The sequence below is a fragment of the Conger conger genome, chromosome 7, assembly GCF_963514075.1.
Source record: "Conger conger chromosome 7, fConCon1.1, whole genome shotgun sequence".
In the NCBI taxonomy this organism is placed as follows: domain Eukaryota; kingdom Metazoa; phylum Chordata; class Actinopteri; order Anguilliformes; family Congridae; genus Conger; species Conger conger.
In genome coordinates, this window is record NC_083766.1 from 48,383,057 (window position 1) to 48,395,795 (window position 12,739).

At 50.5% G+C, this 12,739-nt stretch overlaps 1 protein-coding gene across 4 annotated transcripts in view; it reads left to right on the forward strand.

Moving 5' to 3' along the window:
* The window catches only part of fam222ba (family with sequence similarity 222 member Ba), a 43,514-nt gene that overhangs the window by 26,631 nt on the left and 4,144 nt on the right, over positions 1-12,739 (forward strand). For all 4 annotated transcript variants that reach the window (XM_061248313.1, XM_061248314.1, XM_061248315.1 and 1 more), the window contains exon 2: positions 5,786-5,913. In XM_061248313.1, the coding sequence (XP_061104297.1) occupies positions 5,832-5,913 (82 nt within the window). In that variant the 5' untranslated portion in view covers positions 5,786-5,831. The remainder of the gene's footprint in view (positions 1-5,785; positions 5,914-12,739) is intronic.

Consider the following 12,739-nt stretch of genomic DNA (forward strand, 5'->3'; position numbering starts at 1 on the left):
GACCCGGATGGGGGAGTTGTGAGGACCCGGATGGGGGAGTTGTGAGGATCGGGATGGGGGAGTTGTGAGGATCGGGATGGGGCTTGCCGAGTGTGGAAGGTAACCTGAGGGAGGCCAACACCTGGAGAGGGGGGGAGAGGCTGTGTTCCGCTTGCACAAGCATCGCTGCCGGCCGTTTAACTGCAGACAGAGCAGATCCTAATCATGCACTTAAAAAGCGGTTTCTAATTGCGCCATCCATTTGTCAGCAGAATGTCCAATTTGGAATGAGAGAGAGAGGAGAGAGAGAGAGAGAGTGTGAGGGAGACTGACTATGTGGGGGGGGATACAGATGGACGCACCTGTTCATGAATTAAATCAACCCTCTCCCTCCCATTTTTTTCCTCAACCAGAATAATGGCTTTGTGCATTAGCACCAAGCTCTTAACGTGTTTATTGCAACATAGAGCTTGCACAAAACACTACACTGTATTTCTGACAGGTTGTGGGGGATGGCTGGTGTTTTTCCGTCTTTTGCAGCTTCAAAACATCCCTCGCACCCCTCGTTTGTGTGCACGCACATCTAGCGGCGCATTTTCTGATTTTCAGTTTTAGCGGAATTTATTTTCTGCATTGCCGTAATTCCTGGCAAAGTAGCTGTAGAAGGTAATCTCTCTCTCGATCCCCTTTGGCAGGATCGTTCCACCGCTATGTGAAATATTAGGGCTTATGAAACGCAACTATGGTTGCCTTTCAGCGGATTGCAACTTCCTGGTGATTTATTGCCTGGGCAACACCAATCTGAATTGTCAGGTTAAAGCGATTGCGTCTCCTCTCTGCTTGTGGGTGTCAATATCTATCTACATCTATTTTTGTCTCCCTCGTCAAAATGCGTGTTATTTTTCATTTTCAAAGGTCTGGCACACACAGCGCAGGTTCAGAAGTGGTGTGTTTTGTTGTTTATTTGAGGAATGTGAAATTAGGCCACCCGGAAGTAACAATGCAATTAAAACATTTGCTCTACCCCTTACCCCCCCCAGGGCACCCCTGGCTTTTGCCCTTCTGATTTTGTTTGTCACACATAAATTACTTTTCCAGTTCATGCTTAAAGAGTTGGGAGGTGTTCCAAGTGTACTTTGGAGTTTTACGAAAGCCCAAAAGCAGAGCCCTCTCTGTGTCACTGTTGCATTGTCAGACATTCATGGCTAAATATTTAAGGTTTGTGCAGAAATGTTTAGAGATTTACTGCTGCCGCTGTATTTTTTTTTGACATCGCTGAATGAAATGTGGGGGCTGGATGTTTCGAGCCCTGGCAGCAGATCAGAATGCAGGGCCAGCGGGTGGGAGCACCCTCAGGTATGTCCAGTCCTCCCTGCCCTTGCTAGAGATGGAAATAAGTAAATAAATAAATATCACCACCTTCCAAGCTACATCGCCTTTATCTGGGGTCAGCCCGTCAAAGAGCACATTTTCACCAGGAGTAGGCTATACACGTCTGTCCTTTGACACTTGTGAGGCCTGTAATTGGTATTCCTGTCAAGATACTGTTCTGTTGACCGCCCTGGTTTCGTAACCAGTCTCACACTCACACACACACACACACCTCTCCTAGCTGCCACGGTCAGTCAATTACAGAACAGAATCCTGGGTGGCCAGCAGTGGCTGGCTGAGAGTGGGGAATGCCAGAGGGCCAAACCCCCCCCCCCCCCCCCGCTGTTCCCTCACTCTTGAATCGGTGTTACTAATGATGTAGCCGCAGGCAAGATCAGGCCAGGACACAAGTTAATTTATAGACATGCACCACCTTCATGTGTTGCATCTCTGAGCAAGCATGTCCAGGCACCTCTTGTAGAGAGAGAGGAACGGCATGCTGGGTTTAAGGCAGGAGCCGGTAATAAAAAATCTAAAAAACATCCATCAAGAACGAGCCTCGTGAAAGATGAGAAGGCGCACTACAGGGATTTTCTGCATCTGTCGGGCCCGTGTGCTTCCAGGAGACTCTCGACTTAATTGTGCAGAAATGCGGTTTGTCAGCGTTTCGGCTGAGCGACATCTCGACACAATGTTTCCTTTCCCGGTGCTTTTTTTTTTTTTTTTTTTTTTTCTCAAAAAATAAATTTGTCTGTTTTTCATTCACCTTTAATTAAAAAGTGTCACTGACTCATTAGTTATTTCTCCTTAGTGTTTTATCTCTTTTGAGATTAATTTCACAGATACCCACCCCCGAAGTTAAACCAGTGAGATGTAATTCTCTCCTCTTCTGCTCTACAACAAAGCAATTTCCTCATTTGACAGGTTTATTTCTGACACCCTTTGTGTTGTGTATTTGGAAATGGTGCCCCCCTCCACCCCCCCACCCCCACTCTTGAACACTCACTCCAACTCCTTTGTTTAAAAATAACATTCCTGATAGACGAGGGTTTCTATGGTGAAATGTCACGGCTCAAGCACCCGTTTCAGAACTGCTGCAGTCGTTTGCTTCTTTTATTTATTTATTTATTTATTTCCGTTGGATAGAATTTGAACGGTGGCCACCACAGGCCCTCCGACAGTAACTGAACACCGCGTAACAAATCCCGCCTGCTTTATTTGTGCAGATTTATGGCGTGCTGAAGGCGGAATTGATGTGAAATGTGCGAGTCGCAGTGGCGAGAGCTTGCTGAGCAGGGAGTTTGAGAATGGCTCGATTTGAATCCTGGCTAGGCTTATTCTTTCTTTTCAGAAAAAGAAGAATTGAACGCTGGTGTAAACAGAAAGTAATTTCATTCCGTGGGCTGTTTTGTGTTCTGCTGAGAATGTAAGTGCCAGCCCGCATAGAAATTCATGAAGCAGATTTTCCTCGCCGATAATGGGCCACAGTGTAAACATGGAATTAAATCATATTGGGCCGTTGTGTTAACATGCTCCTTAGACGACATACTCATTGCAGATAACATACAGTGCCGCAGCCTGCAGGTCTTCATTTTTGCATTATTCAGGGTAAACCATTTAAAACTGAACATTAATAATCTGAATGGATTGCTTTGATTCGTTGTAATTCATGGTCCATTTTTCTATGCTGTGGAAAATGGTTAAAGGGTCATTTTTCCGTAAGATGGTTTACTTCACCAGGAGGCCAGGGTCATTTTTCTATATAGAGACGTAGGAGTCAGTTTTACACGGGGTCAGATTTCTGTATGGCACCCGCTTCATCATAATGCTGATCCGGCCCTGCCTCTGGGCTCGACTCATATAGACCGCACCGGGCCTTTTATCTGACACGGGTAGGCCCAGGAAACGATGTCGCCGTCTCTTTTCTCCGCCGTGAAACCTTTTCGGAGATGAGGTGGCGCCGGGGTAAAGAGAGGTGGAGTCGCGACACGTTCCGACCGTCTCGAGCTGTCGGCATCAAAGCGCCGGCCGGCCGCGGTTTTGCCGACGCCCGGGTCATCGCTGCGGGAGCCCGGCTCTTCTGCTCCTCTCCTTTTGAACACTATCCTCCAGAGTTCCTCTCCGTTCGCTCGAGGAGAGACTCGGCAAGGTTCACTTCGGTCTGCCTGTGTATGTTCCTGCCTCTCTCTATCTCGCTCTCTCTCTGTCTCTCTCTACCTCTACCTCTCTCTCTCTCTCTACCTCTCTACCTCTCTCTCTTTCTCTCTCTCTCTCTCCATATGTCTGATCACTGCCTTTCCTTATTCTGCTTGGGAGAATTCATCCTTTTCCTTTTCACTGAATGGCAAGTGATTAAGTGGATGTTCTTGGGGGAGAAAAAAGAAATATATATTTTTTCTCTTCTCTTCCTGCCCATATGTCCTTATTTCTCGTCTGTCAGAGATATATCCACGGTCAGACTCTTCATTCTCTGCCTCTATCCTTATCTGCTCCTCCGTGGATACGCTTCTCTAATCTGTCTCTCTCTCCCTGTGATGTGGGAAGGGCGCACCCAGGTCGAAGAACATATTGCTTATTAGGAATTTCACCCCTCCTCCGCCTCCTCCTCCTCGGCCCTGCTCTGTCTGCAGTTTCTGATGTCCACATGTTTATTAACCTTTCGGCGCGCTAAAGCAGCGAGGTGTCTGCAGCGGGGCATTACCATAGCCTGACCTTTGCCGCTCCCCTTCCTCGCGTTCTGACATTCAGAGGCCCGCCGTGCTCTCGCCGCCCGCGGATAATTCCCGCCGTCGGAAAAGGACCCGAGCGGCCGGGTCCCCGGGCGGCCCCTGCCTGCCTGTGTGCCAGCAGAATGGGTAATCGCGGCAGCTTAACGCCCCCTGCCCCCACCCCTGCCAGGGCCCGGCAGACTCCTCCGGAACCTTCCGCTGTCATGCATAAGGAGACGCTTAAAGAGACCAGGCCAAAGAGCACCCTGTCGTCTGTGCTGCTTTAGAGCATAGTTTCACGGACACACACACGCACACTCACACACACACACTTACGCATACACATACTGCTATTTGTCCTTTTGCCATTTGTTGTAATTTACTTCCCTTTTTTTAAATTATAAAAAAAAAAACATACCGACTTTGTGTGTGTGTGTGTGTGTGTGTGTGTGTGTGTGTGTGTGTGTGCGCGCACGCTTAAAACCCTCTCCTGCTGCAGGCCAAGCCAGCTCCTAAACCTCATTGAAATATAAAATATTGGGCCTATTAAAGTTAATGCCTCATGACATATTAAATCAGGGACAGGAATTGTGGCCATATGGCACTGGCGCTGTAATTTGGGAAGCAGGGCTTTTAGAGAGGCAGCCGCGAACCAGCGGCAGAAAGCGGAGCGAAATCCTTGGATCCGACTGCTACAGTATGAGCCAACCAACACCCCCCCCCCCCGTCCCCCGTCCCCTCCCTAACACCCCCCTCTTCTGTCCCCACAGGTGCAGAGCACTTAGGTATTTATGTAACCCACGGCTTCATTAACGCTTGTTTTCCTCACTGTGAGGATTAAATGAGCTGTCAGCCTGACCTTTTGAGGCTTTAAGTGAGTTCGTTTCTTTACCGCTGACGAGGAGAGCGGCTCAGAGCCGGTCGCCAGAGGTCCGCCGCGGTGCCAAGGTTATTTTGCGGTAATTGCCTCTCATCCCGGCATTTGTCTGCCTTTCGCCAGCTCGGGTTTTTCGGGCGTCACGCTGCGGTGGGGGGGGGGACTTAAATTGAGAAACTGTGTTGACTTAATCTATTCCCCATTCCCCAGGACTCTCGCTAGCATTATAGCCCACAGCATGTTAATTGCTAGCTGTTTTCCTTATATTTCTTTTTTTTTTTGTGTTCAAACTTGTAAGTGTGTGTGTGTGTGTGTGTGTGTGTGTGTGTGAGACTTTTTGAAATGTCAGAAAAACAAAAAAAAATTAATTGGGGGAGAAATCTTCCTCCTTGTTAGTCCTGCTTTGAGGCTAAAGGAAATCTCTGACCAAACTCAAGTTTAATTGCACAAGAATCTTGTTTTGGTTCTCATCAAATGCGTTGTCTCGTGTTGTTTACAAAAAAAAAACTGCAAAAATAAAGCAAAACAAAAGTGACTTATGTTTTTTTGGTCTTTTTTTTTTTTCTTTTCTACAAGTCTGTACCAGTTGTACATCCACAAAAAAAAAAAAATGTTTGAGTTAGTTTGTGTTGGCCGTCGATATTGAACTTACAGTGTGGTGCAATGTCTGCAATGAAATGCTGAGAAGGGCAGTTCACTGGGCCGGGGATGTGAATGTTTGTCTGGTGGGATCACAGTGAGGTGTCCCTCCGTAAAGCCCTCTGGTGCTGTGCCCCCTCCCGCACCCACACCCCCCTCTGCAACGTCCGAATGCTTACCCCGGTCTGCGTGTTGTGTGTGTCTCTTGCAGTGTGACGAGGAGCAGATGTCCCATGTTGCATTAGTGCCTGTGTGAAATGCTGGCCTGTCTGCCAGGACCAGGTGACCTCTCCTTCCAGCTTCTCTCCCACACGCAGATGAACACTGGACTTCAGAAATGTAAGTGTCTGCCCCCCCCCCCCCCCCCCCCCCCTTCTCCCATCCTAACCGCCCCCACGGCCTCAAACACTCTGCTGCTAAAATCCGTCCGTCTGCCGAGCTCCTGTGCGGGCCTAGCTTAGGGGCGTTTCGGTAGCGTAGCCTTGCTAAAAACAGAGACGGCCTGCAAAGAATTAACCCGCTAATGCAGACCCCCCCCGCCTCGAGGAATCGCAGGAGGGAGACGCGCCTTTTAATAAACCTCCACGGAGCGCCCCTCCCCGAAGGGCTGGCTACACAGGGGAGCGCCCCGATGCTAATGAGGAGTCGACTCCTCAGGAGGAAACAAAGTTCTACAAAGACGCTGCTGAACAGTCACTCTGCTAGCATGGCGTTGAGCGTTGGGTCAGGGGTGGAGGGTCTTATATAGATGTAGTTTATTCTATTTTTGTCCAGGCTCCACCGATTACCCCCCCCCCCCCCCCACTGTGCAACCCCCCCCTTTCCTACACGGCGTTGATGTCACACATCGATGTCGTTATTACATTACTTATTACATGTCATTTAGCAGACGCTTTTTTTTTATCCAAAGCCACTTACATTTGATTAGACTTAAACAGGAGGCAATCCCCCCAGGAGCAATGTGGTGTTAAGGTTCCTTGCTCAAGGGCCCAACAGCTGCATGGATCTTATCGTGGATCGAAACACTGAACGAGCGATCTTGCGGGTCCCAGTCATGTACCTTAACCGCTAGGCTACGGGCTGCCCCGTTCAGATGAGAACCTGCGAACCTCAGGGTTGTCCATTGAATGTGGTGTCTCCCAACATCCATAGACCGCTCTGAAACTAATATTTTAACTGTTGATTAGTTTTATGGGTTCTAGTGTACTGGGAAGGAGACTCTTCTGATAACTCTCCTACAACGATTTTATTTAACATTTTTGTCTCCCTCTCCCCCGAGACCGTTCTCCCCCCACCCGAAGGTGGCAGGAAGCCGGTTGACCAATTCCCCTGTGTGGATGAATTTTAAATGGAGCCTGACCTACTTCTTTTTTATTAATTTAATATGGCCTCTCTGGCTCGTCAGTAACTCCAGAATCTCAGCTCTCAGCTCACCCCTGGGAGTTTGTAACGTAAAAGCGAGTTAATCTTGAATCGTTGTCGTGACAGCCCAAATTCGCCTGTTCTGAAACCCCCCCGCCTGCCTGGGCTGCTCCATCAACTCCCTCGCCCAACCATGAGCCCCACCCATTCCCCCCCATTTTTTATGTATTTTTTCTTCTGTGGCCTGTTAAATGATAATGTCTGCTATGTTTTGTATTCTCCCGTCCTTTCCCTGCACGTCGGGTTTGGGTCGAGCCAGTGTAATGTGTGTAACCTTAGGGAGAAATTGTTTGGCATTTTTCTGTGACTGAGTAATTTCCTCCAGTCTCCGGCAGTCCTTTTCATCAAATCTGAAGGCATCCCTTCAGGAAGAGCCCGTATTAAGCGAGTCACAGTTCTGCTTGTGGATCACAGGATTCATGGGTATTTTAGAGAGATGGTTCCCTCCCTCCCCTTTGCCCCCCCCCCCCCCCCTGTTCTGTCGTCTCCGCAGAGCGTGCGTTCTACCAGATGCGTCCACCCCCCCCGAGATGCCAGAGGCCTCACTCGAAAACAAGCCGCTTCTCCTGGTTTAAAATGCGTTTCCCATGCAAGCGCAGAGCGCACTTCTCCGAATAAGCGATTTAGCGGAACGTTCCGGGGGTTTTTCGCCCCCTGAATCCGGGAGGGCTTTATTCGTCCCCGAGGCTTGAATCGAATTCCCGTGGCAGCTGCACGGGAAATTAAGAGTCTCGAAAACCTTCCAGGCGGCCTAATGAAAAAATTGCGTCGAAATTCATCGCCCGGATTTAGATGCGAGAGATATGAAGGGATTTCAGGGGTTGTGCGTTTTTTACATTTTTTTTATTTTTATATCTAGTTGCTATGCTCATGAAGTATGGCGTGCCTTACACTAACAGACACAGGTTACCGAGGGGCCAGAGACACTCAAATATTCAGGGCACTTTGCAGCCCCTGTCGCCCGGGCCTCTGCAACGGCCGAGCAGTCTGCATCAGAATTTCGCTCCATAATTGCTCTTCATCTCGGGACTGTGGCGATCTGCAGCCCATCTGTCTCTGGGCTATCAATACATGCCGCAAAATGAATTGCTTCTCTGGGGCGCGATTTGTCACAATGACTGAAATCTAATTTGACAGCCAGCCTTTGGAGATACATGCGGCAGACTTCTTTTTTTTTTTTTTTTTTTTTTTTTTTTTTTTTTTGGGTGTGGGGGCAGGATGAGAGAAGCTGCCACAGAAGACGCTACAAGTTTGAAGGTTACGGTCTATTCCTGTAAACATAAGCAAATGTTTGTACGCAATGTTTCTGCAATGTTTGCACACAAGACGAAACATGCCCTTTTGACCTGTCGCAGCATTGGCCTCTCTTGTTGCCTCTTTTCAGTTGTTCAGTCATTTCAGCTCACACCTGCCTGTTAAAACGCATTCCTAGTATGAATAATTTAATTAACAATTCGTTTTTTTTGTTTTTGTTTTTTTGAGGTGGGCCCTTTACAGGATGAGGGGGACGATGTACCTTTGGCTTTCTCATTGAAATTAATGAGGAAGAACTGATACGAGTCAGTTGGCTGGAAAACTGAGTGCTGGGTAAAGTACGGCTCAGCTGTACGTTCCTGCGGTCAGTAGAACCTGTGGTCTGTATGTCCCTGCAGTCTGTAGAGCCTGCGGTCTGTACACTCATGCGGTCTGTGGAGCCTGGGGTCTGTACGCTTATGCGGTCTGTAGAGCCTGTGGTCTGTATGTCCCTGCAGTCTGTAGAGCCTGCGGTCTGTACACTCATGCGGTCTGTGGAGCCTGGGGTCTGTACGCTTATGCGGTCTGTAGAGCCTGTGGTCTGTATGTCCCTGCCGTCTGTAGAGCCTGCGATCTGTATGCTCCTGCAGTCTGTAGAGCCTGGGGTCTGTACGTTCTGCAGTCTGTAGAGCCTGTGGTCTGTACATTCTGCAGTCTATAGAGCCTGCGGTCTGTACGTTCCTGTGGTCTGTACAGCCTGCAGTCTGTACGTTCTGCGGTCTGTAGAGCCAGAACTGTAGAGCCTGCAGTCTGTACGTTCTGCTGTCTGTAGAGCCAGAACTGTAGAGCCTGCAGTCTATACGTTCTGCGGTCTGTAGAGCCTGCAGTCTGCACGATCTGCGGTCTGTAGAGCCTGCAGTCTGTGCGTTCTGTGGTCTGTAGAGCCTGCTGCAGCACTGGAGGAAGCTGAAAGGCTGTGAGAGAGGAAAGCGCGTTGGCGGCGGGGCCATATTTCCCGTTCCTCCAGACAAAGAGAGGTGAATACAGAACGCCGGCTTAGCCCCCAGCAGCGGGCCACAGCCCTTTCGCTTTGATTATATCCCATAATCCTTCTGTCGGGGGGAACACAGAGGCTTTAATTCGGCCCTAAACCGCTGAGATGACACCTATGGCAGCGTCAGCCAGCACGCCCCGGCTTTCGCACTTCACAATTAATCCCTTTTAATGGGAGAAGCACGGGCCTTTTGTTCTCCCTCTGATTAAAGAAAGGAAAAAAAACAAAAGAAAAGTGAGCGGGGGAAAGGCGCGCTCTGTTCTCCGCGGGCTGTGATCCGTACCGCGGGGTTGAAAGGAGCGGAACAGGACTCTGGTAATCTCGTCGGGGGAAGTTGACTCGGAGCGCCTTCACAGACGGGCAGCTCCGCTCGGGCGAGCGTGGAGATCAAGGGCAGGTGCTGCTCCGCTGCAGGGCCCCTCTCGCTCACTCACCCCGCCATTTTGGGAGGCGGCACTCTTTAGAAATTCAATCAGTTTAGTACGTGGGGAAAGGGAAAAGTACTGTGGTCCCATCCCTTTCAGTATACGTGAGGTTAGCGTGAACCTCTTTGCTCAATAATGCCCGACTTCCTACAATTTCTTAATTTGCTCTGTGTGTGTGTCACCTCATCCACCACAGGATGCTTTTTGGATTTTGGTCCAAAACCCCCCCCTCCCCCTGCCATGAAAATAAGAAAAACACGCTCGTTTGTTGCCTTAAGTTCTTCCAATTAGAGAGTGCTGACTGGCCGGTAATCATCCTGTGTAGCACTCGGAGCGAGGTAATTAAGGCTGCAGTGGCGTTGCCTGTTTACCCATCATGCACATCTTTCATGTGGGACCTGCGGTGGAGGTACCTGGCCCCCTGAGATAACCCTCTTATCTGGAGCCGCCCCTCCTTAGCGCGCGGGACGGGAGAGCTTTGAAAGCCCCTCTGGGGACTCATCCGAGCGTCCGCTAACTTTTATTATTGTCTGGGGCAAGCGGCTCACACACATCGAGGGGAACTTTCTGTCGGCGTGTCTCTCAGTGTCCAAGTGCAACGAGGCTTTTAAGCGAATCCCGTCCGTCGGCCTGACCTTGACACGCTGCCGGTTAGTCACCCTCGCTCCGGACAACGCTGCGCATAATGCAGCCGCCGTGCGAGGGAGCGTGGGAATGAGCGAAAGGCCCACGGGCGCGCCAGAGCCGGTAATTCTGTGAGGAGGCCCGGCCCCACGTTCCCCTTGCCTGCTCCATGCGAGACACGAGCGCGATGCGCCTTCTCCGCGGTTCCCCCTGAAACAACGGATACAGAGCCGTCTTTCGCTAATTGCTAATGCAGAGTGCCACTTCTCTTTATTACCGCGCGTTTCAGATGTGCTCAAGCCCCCCTCTGATGCAGCTTGATTAGCCGCGGCCACGCCGCAGACTGGGTCGGCCGCGCTGCGTCTAATAGCCCTGTGTAAATGCATGCAAATGGACGGGAAGTCTCCGGGTTCACCGGGTGGCGGTAAAGTGCAGTCGGATGCATGCGAGCCGGCAGGAACTCTCCCGGCGCTGAGAAAAGGGCGATGTTTTATTTAAAGGGTTCCGTGACACACGGAGACGGCGGTTTTACTGAGGTCGTATATAATTGTCTTCTAATTTAGAATAGCTCGGCCGTCTTTTTTACATTCTGGCGAGGCACCTCGCCCCGGTCCCCTCACCTTTAGGCCATTAAAACGCCTTGGAAACGCTCGCTTAGCATAAGAACCGGAGTTTCTGCGGGGGGAAAATGTGCGTCCGCACGTCCGTGTCACCGAAGGTTGTGCTGCTGAAGGCCTGAGTGGAAGGAGGGCAGGCGCCCTCAAGCGTGCCAGCATGCACGTGCATATGCGCGGGCGCGCGAGCGTGCACGTGCCTTCTCGCCCGCGCATATCCGCGCGCTCGCTCCGGATGAGAGTCACAGCGAGAAATTAATCAGGACTATCTGAAAGCATTGGGCTAAATGGTTGGCTCAGACCTTTTCAGCCCCAAATGCCAGTGCGCTAATGGCCCTCCCGTCAGCAAACGCAGCAGTTAGTCAAAACAGACCCCCAACCCCCTCCCCAGTCTTGCTGCCCATTGTTTCCATGCGGCAAATAAAGATGGGATTAATTAGCGCATTGGCTGGGCTCCTGCCACTCTACCAAATCACAAATCCCATCCACATGGTTAGCTGCCCCCTCCCCCCCAGGAGGCGGTGTGTCGGCAGGGCCAGGCCGTGGTCAGAAAGTGGCCCTGTACGTCCTCCTCCATTGATTAAATCCATAAAGGCATTAGTTCCTCTGCTCGGTGAGGCTCGGGCCTTCTGGACAGGGTGACGGCCCAGGCCTCTCGTCTCCTCTAGGTGGAGCGCGTAGGAGGGTTCCTCTGCCGCACATGTTCCCCCACCAGAAGGCTGGCCGGTCTGCCGGGCGGGTAGCAGAGCGTGTGTGGGCGCGGACGGGGAAAGGGCACGGGGGCAGGGAAGGGGTAACGGCTCTTTGTGGGAGTGGGGAGGCTGTCGCAGAGCGTCTGTGTGTGTGTGTGTGTGTGTGTGTGTATGTATGAGAAAGTGAGTTGCTGAAAGAGAGTTAGTGACAGAGAGTGTGTGTGTGCGTGTGTGCGTGCACGTGTGGAATCTCTGCTCGTTAGTCCTTTACAGCTAGCGCTCGGAGCGAGTTTCCACAAAACACGATTGTTTGCAATGACCTGTTTCCACTTTGGATCGTCTTCAGCCGTGGTTAAGTTGAAGACAATCCAAAATTAATCTCCAGAGTCCGGGCAGGCAGACAGCAGACACTCATACAGAGATGCGCGCGCACACACACACACACACACACACACACACACACACGTCGTGTCAGGCGGACACCTGAGCGTCTCGCGCGACACGCACAGACACAGGAGCCCTGTTAAATATAGCAGAGACGCGTCGCGGCGGTTGCGTCAGGCCCACACTGCAGAGAGGCTGGGAGCGCTCCCAGCGATTAGAGAGATGCCACATGATGACATTCCTCTCCCTTTGGAGCCTGCCTCTGTTGATAGCGTGGAAGAGGCTGACAGGTCGCCAAGGGGGTCGGGTGGGCAGGGTGGAGCACAGGGACTCCTTTTCTTTGTTTTTGTCCCAGTGATTCAGCACAATTTTAGCTTTCTCTTTCAAACTGTTTCTTGCTAACTTCAAAAAGTCACGGAAATAGCATTAACCGACCCGACATCATCATTACAAATTTGTTACAAATATATATATATATCATGGTAATCGTGTGGCAGCAGTGCATTGCATACAATCCTGCAGATACGGGTCAGGAGGCTCACTTAATGATCACATCAACCATCAGAATCGATAAAAAATATGATCTAAGTGACTTTGACTGTGGAATTATTGTTGCTGCCAGACAGGGTGGTTTGAGTATCTCCGAAACTGCTGATCTCCTGGGATTTTCACACTCAACAGTCTCTAGAGTTTGCAGAGAATGGTGTGAAAAACAAA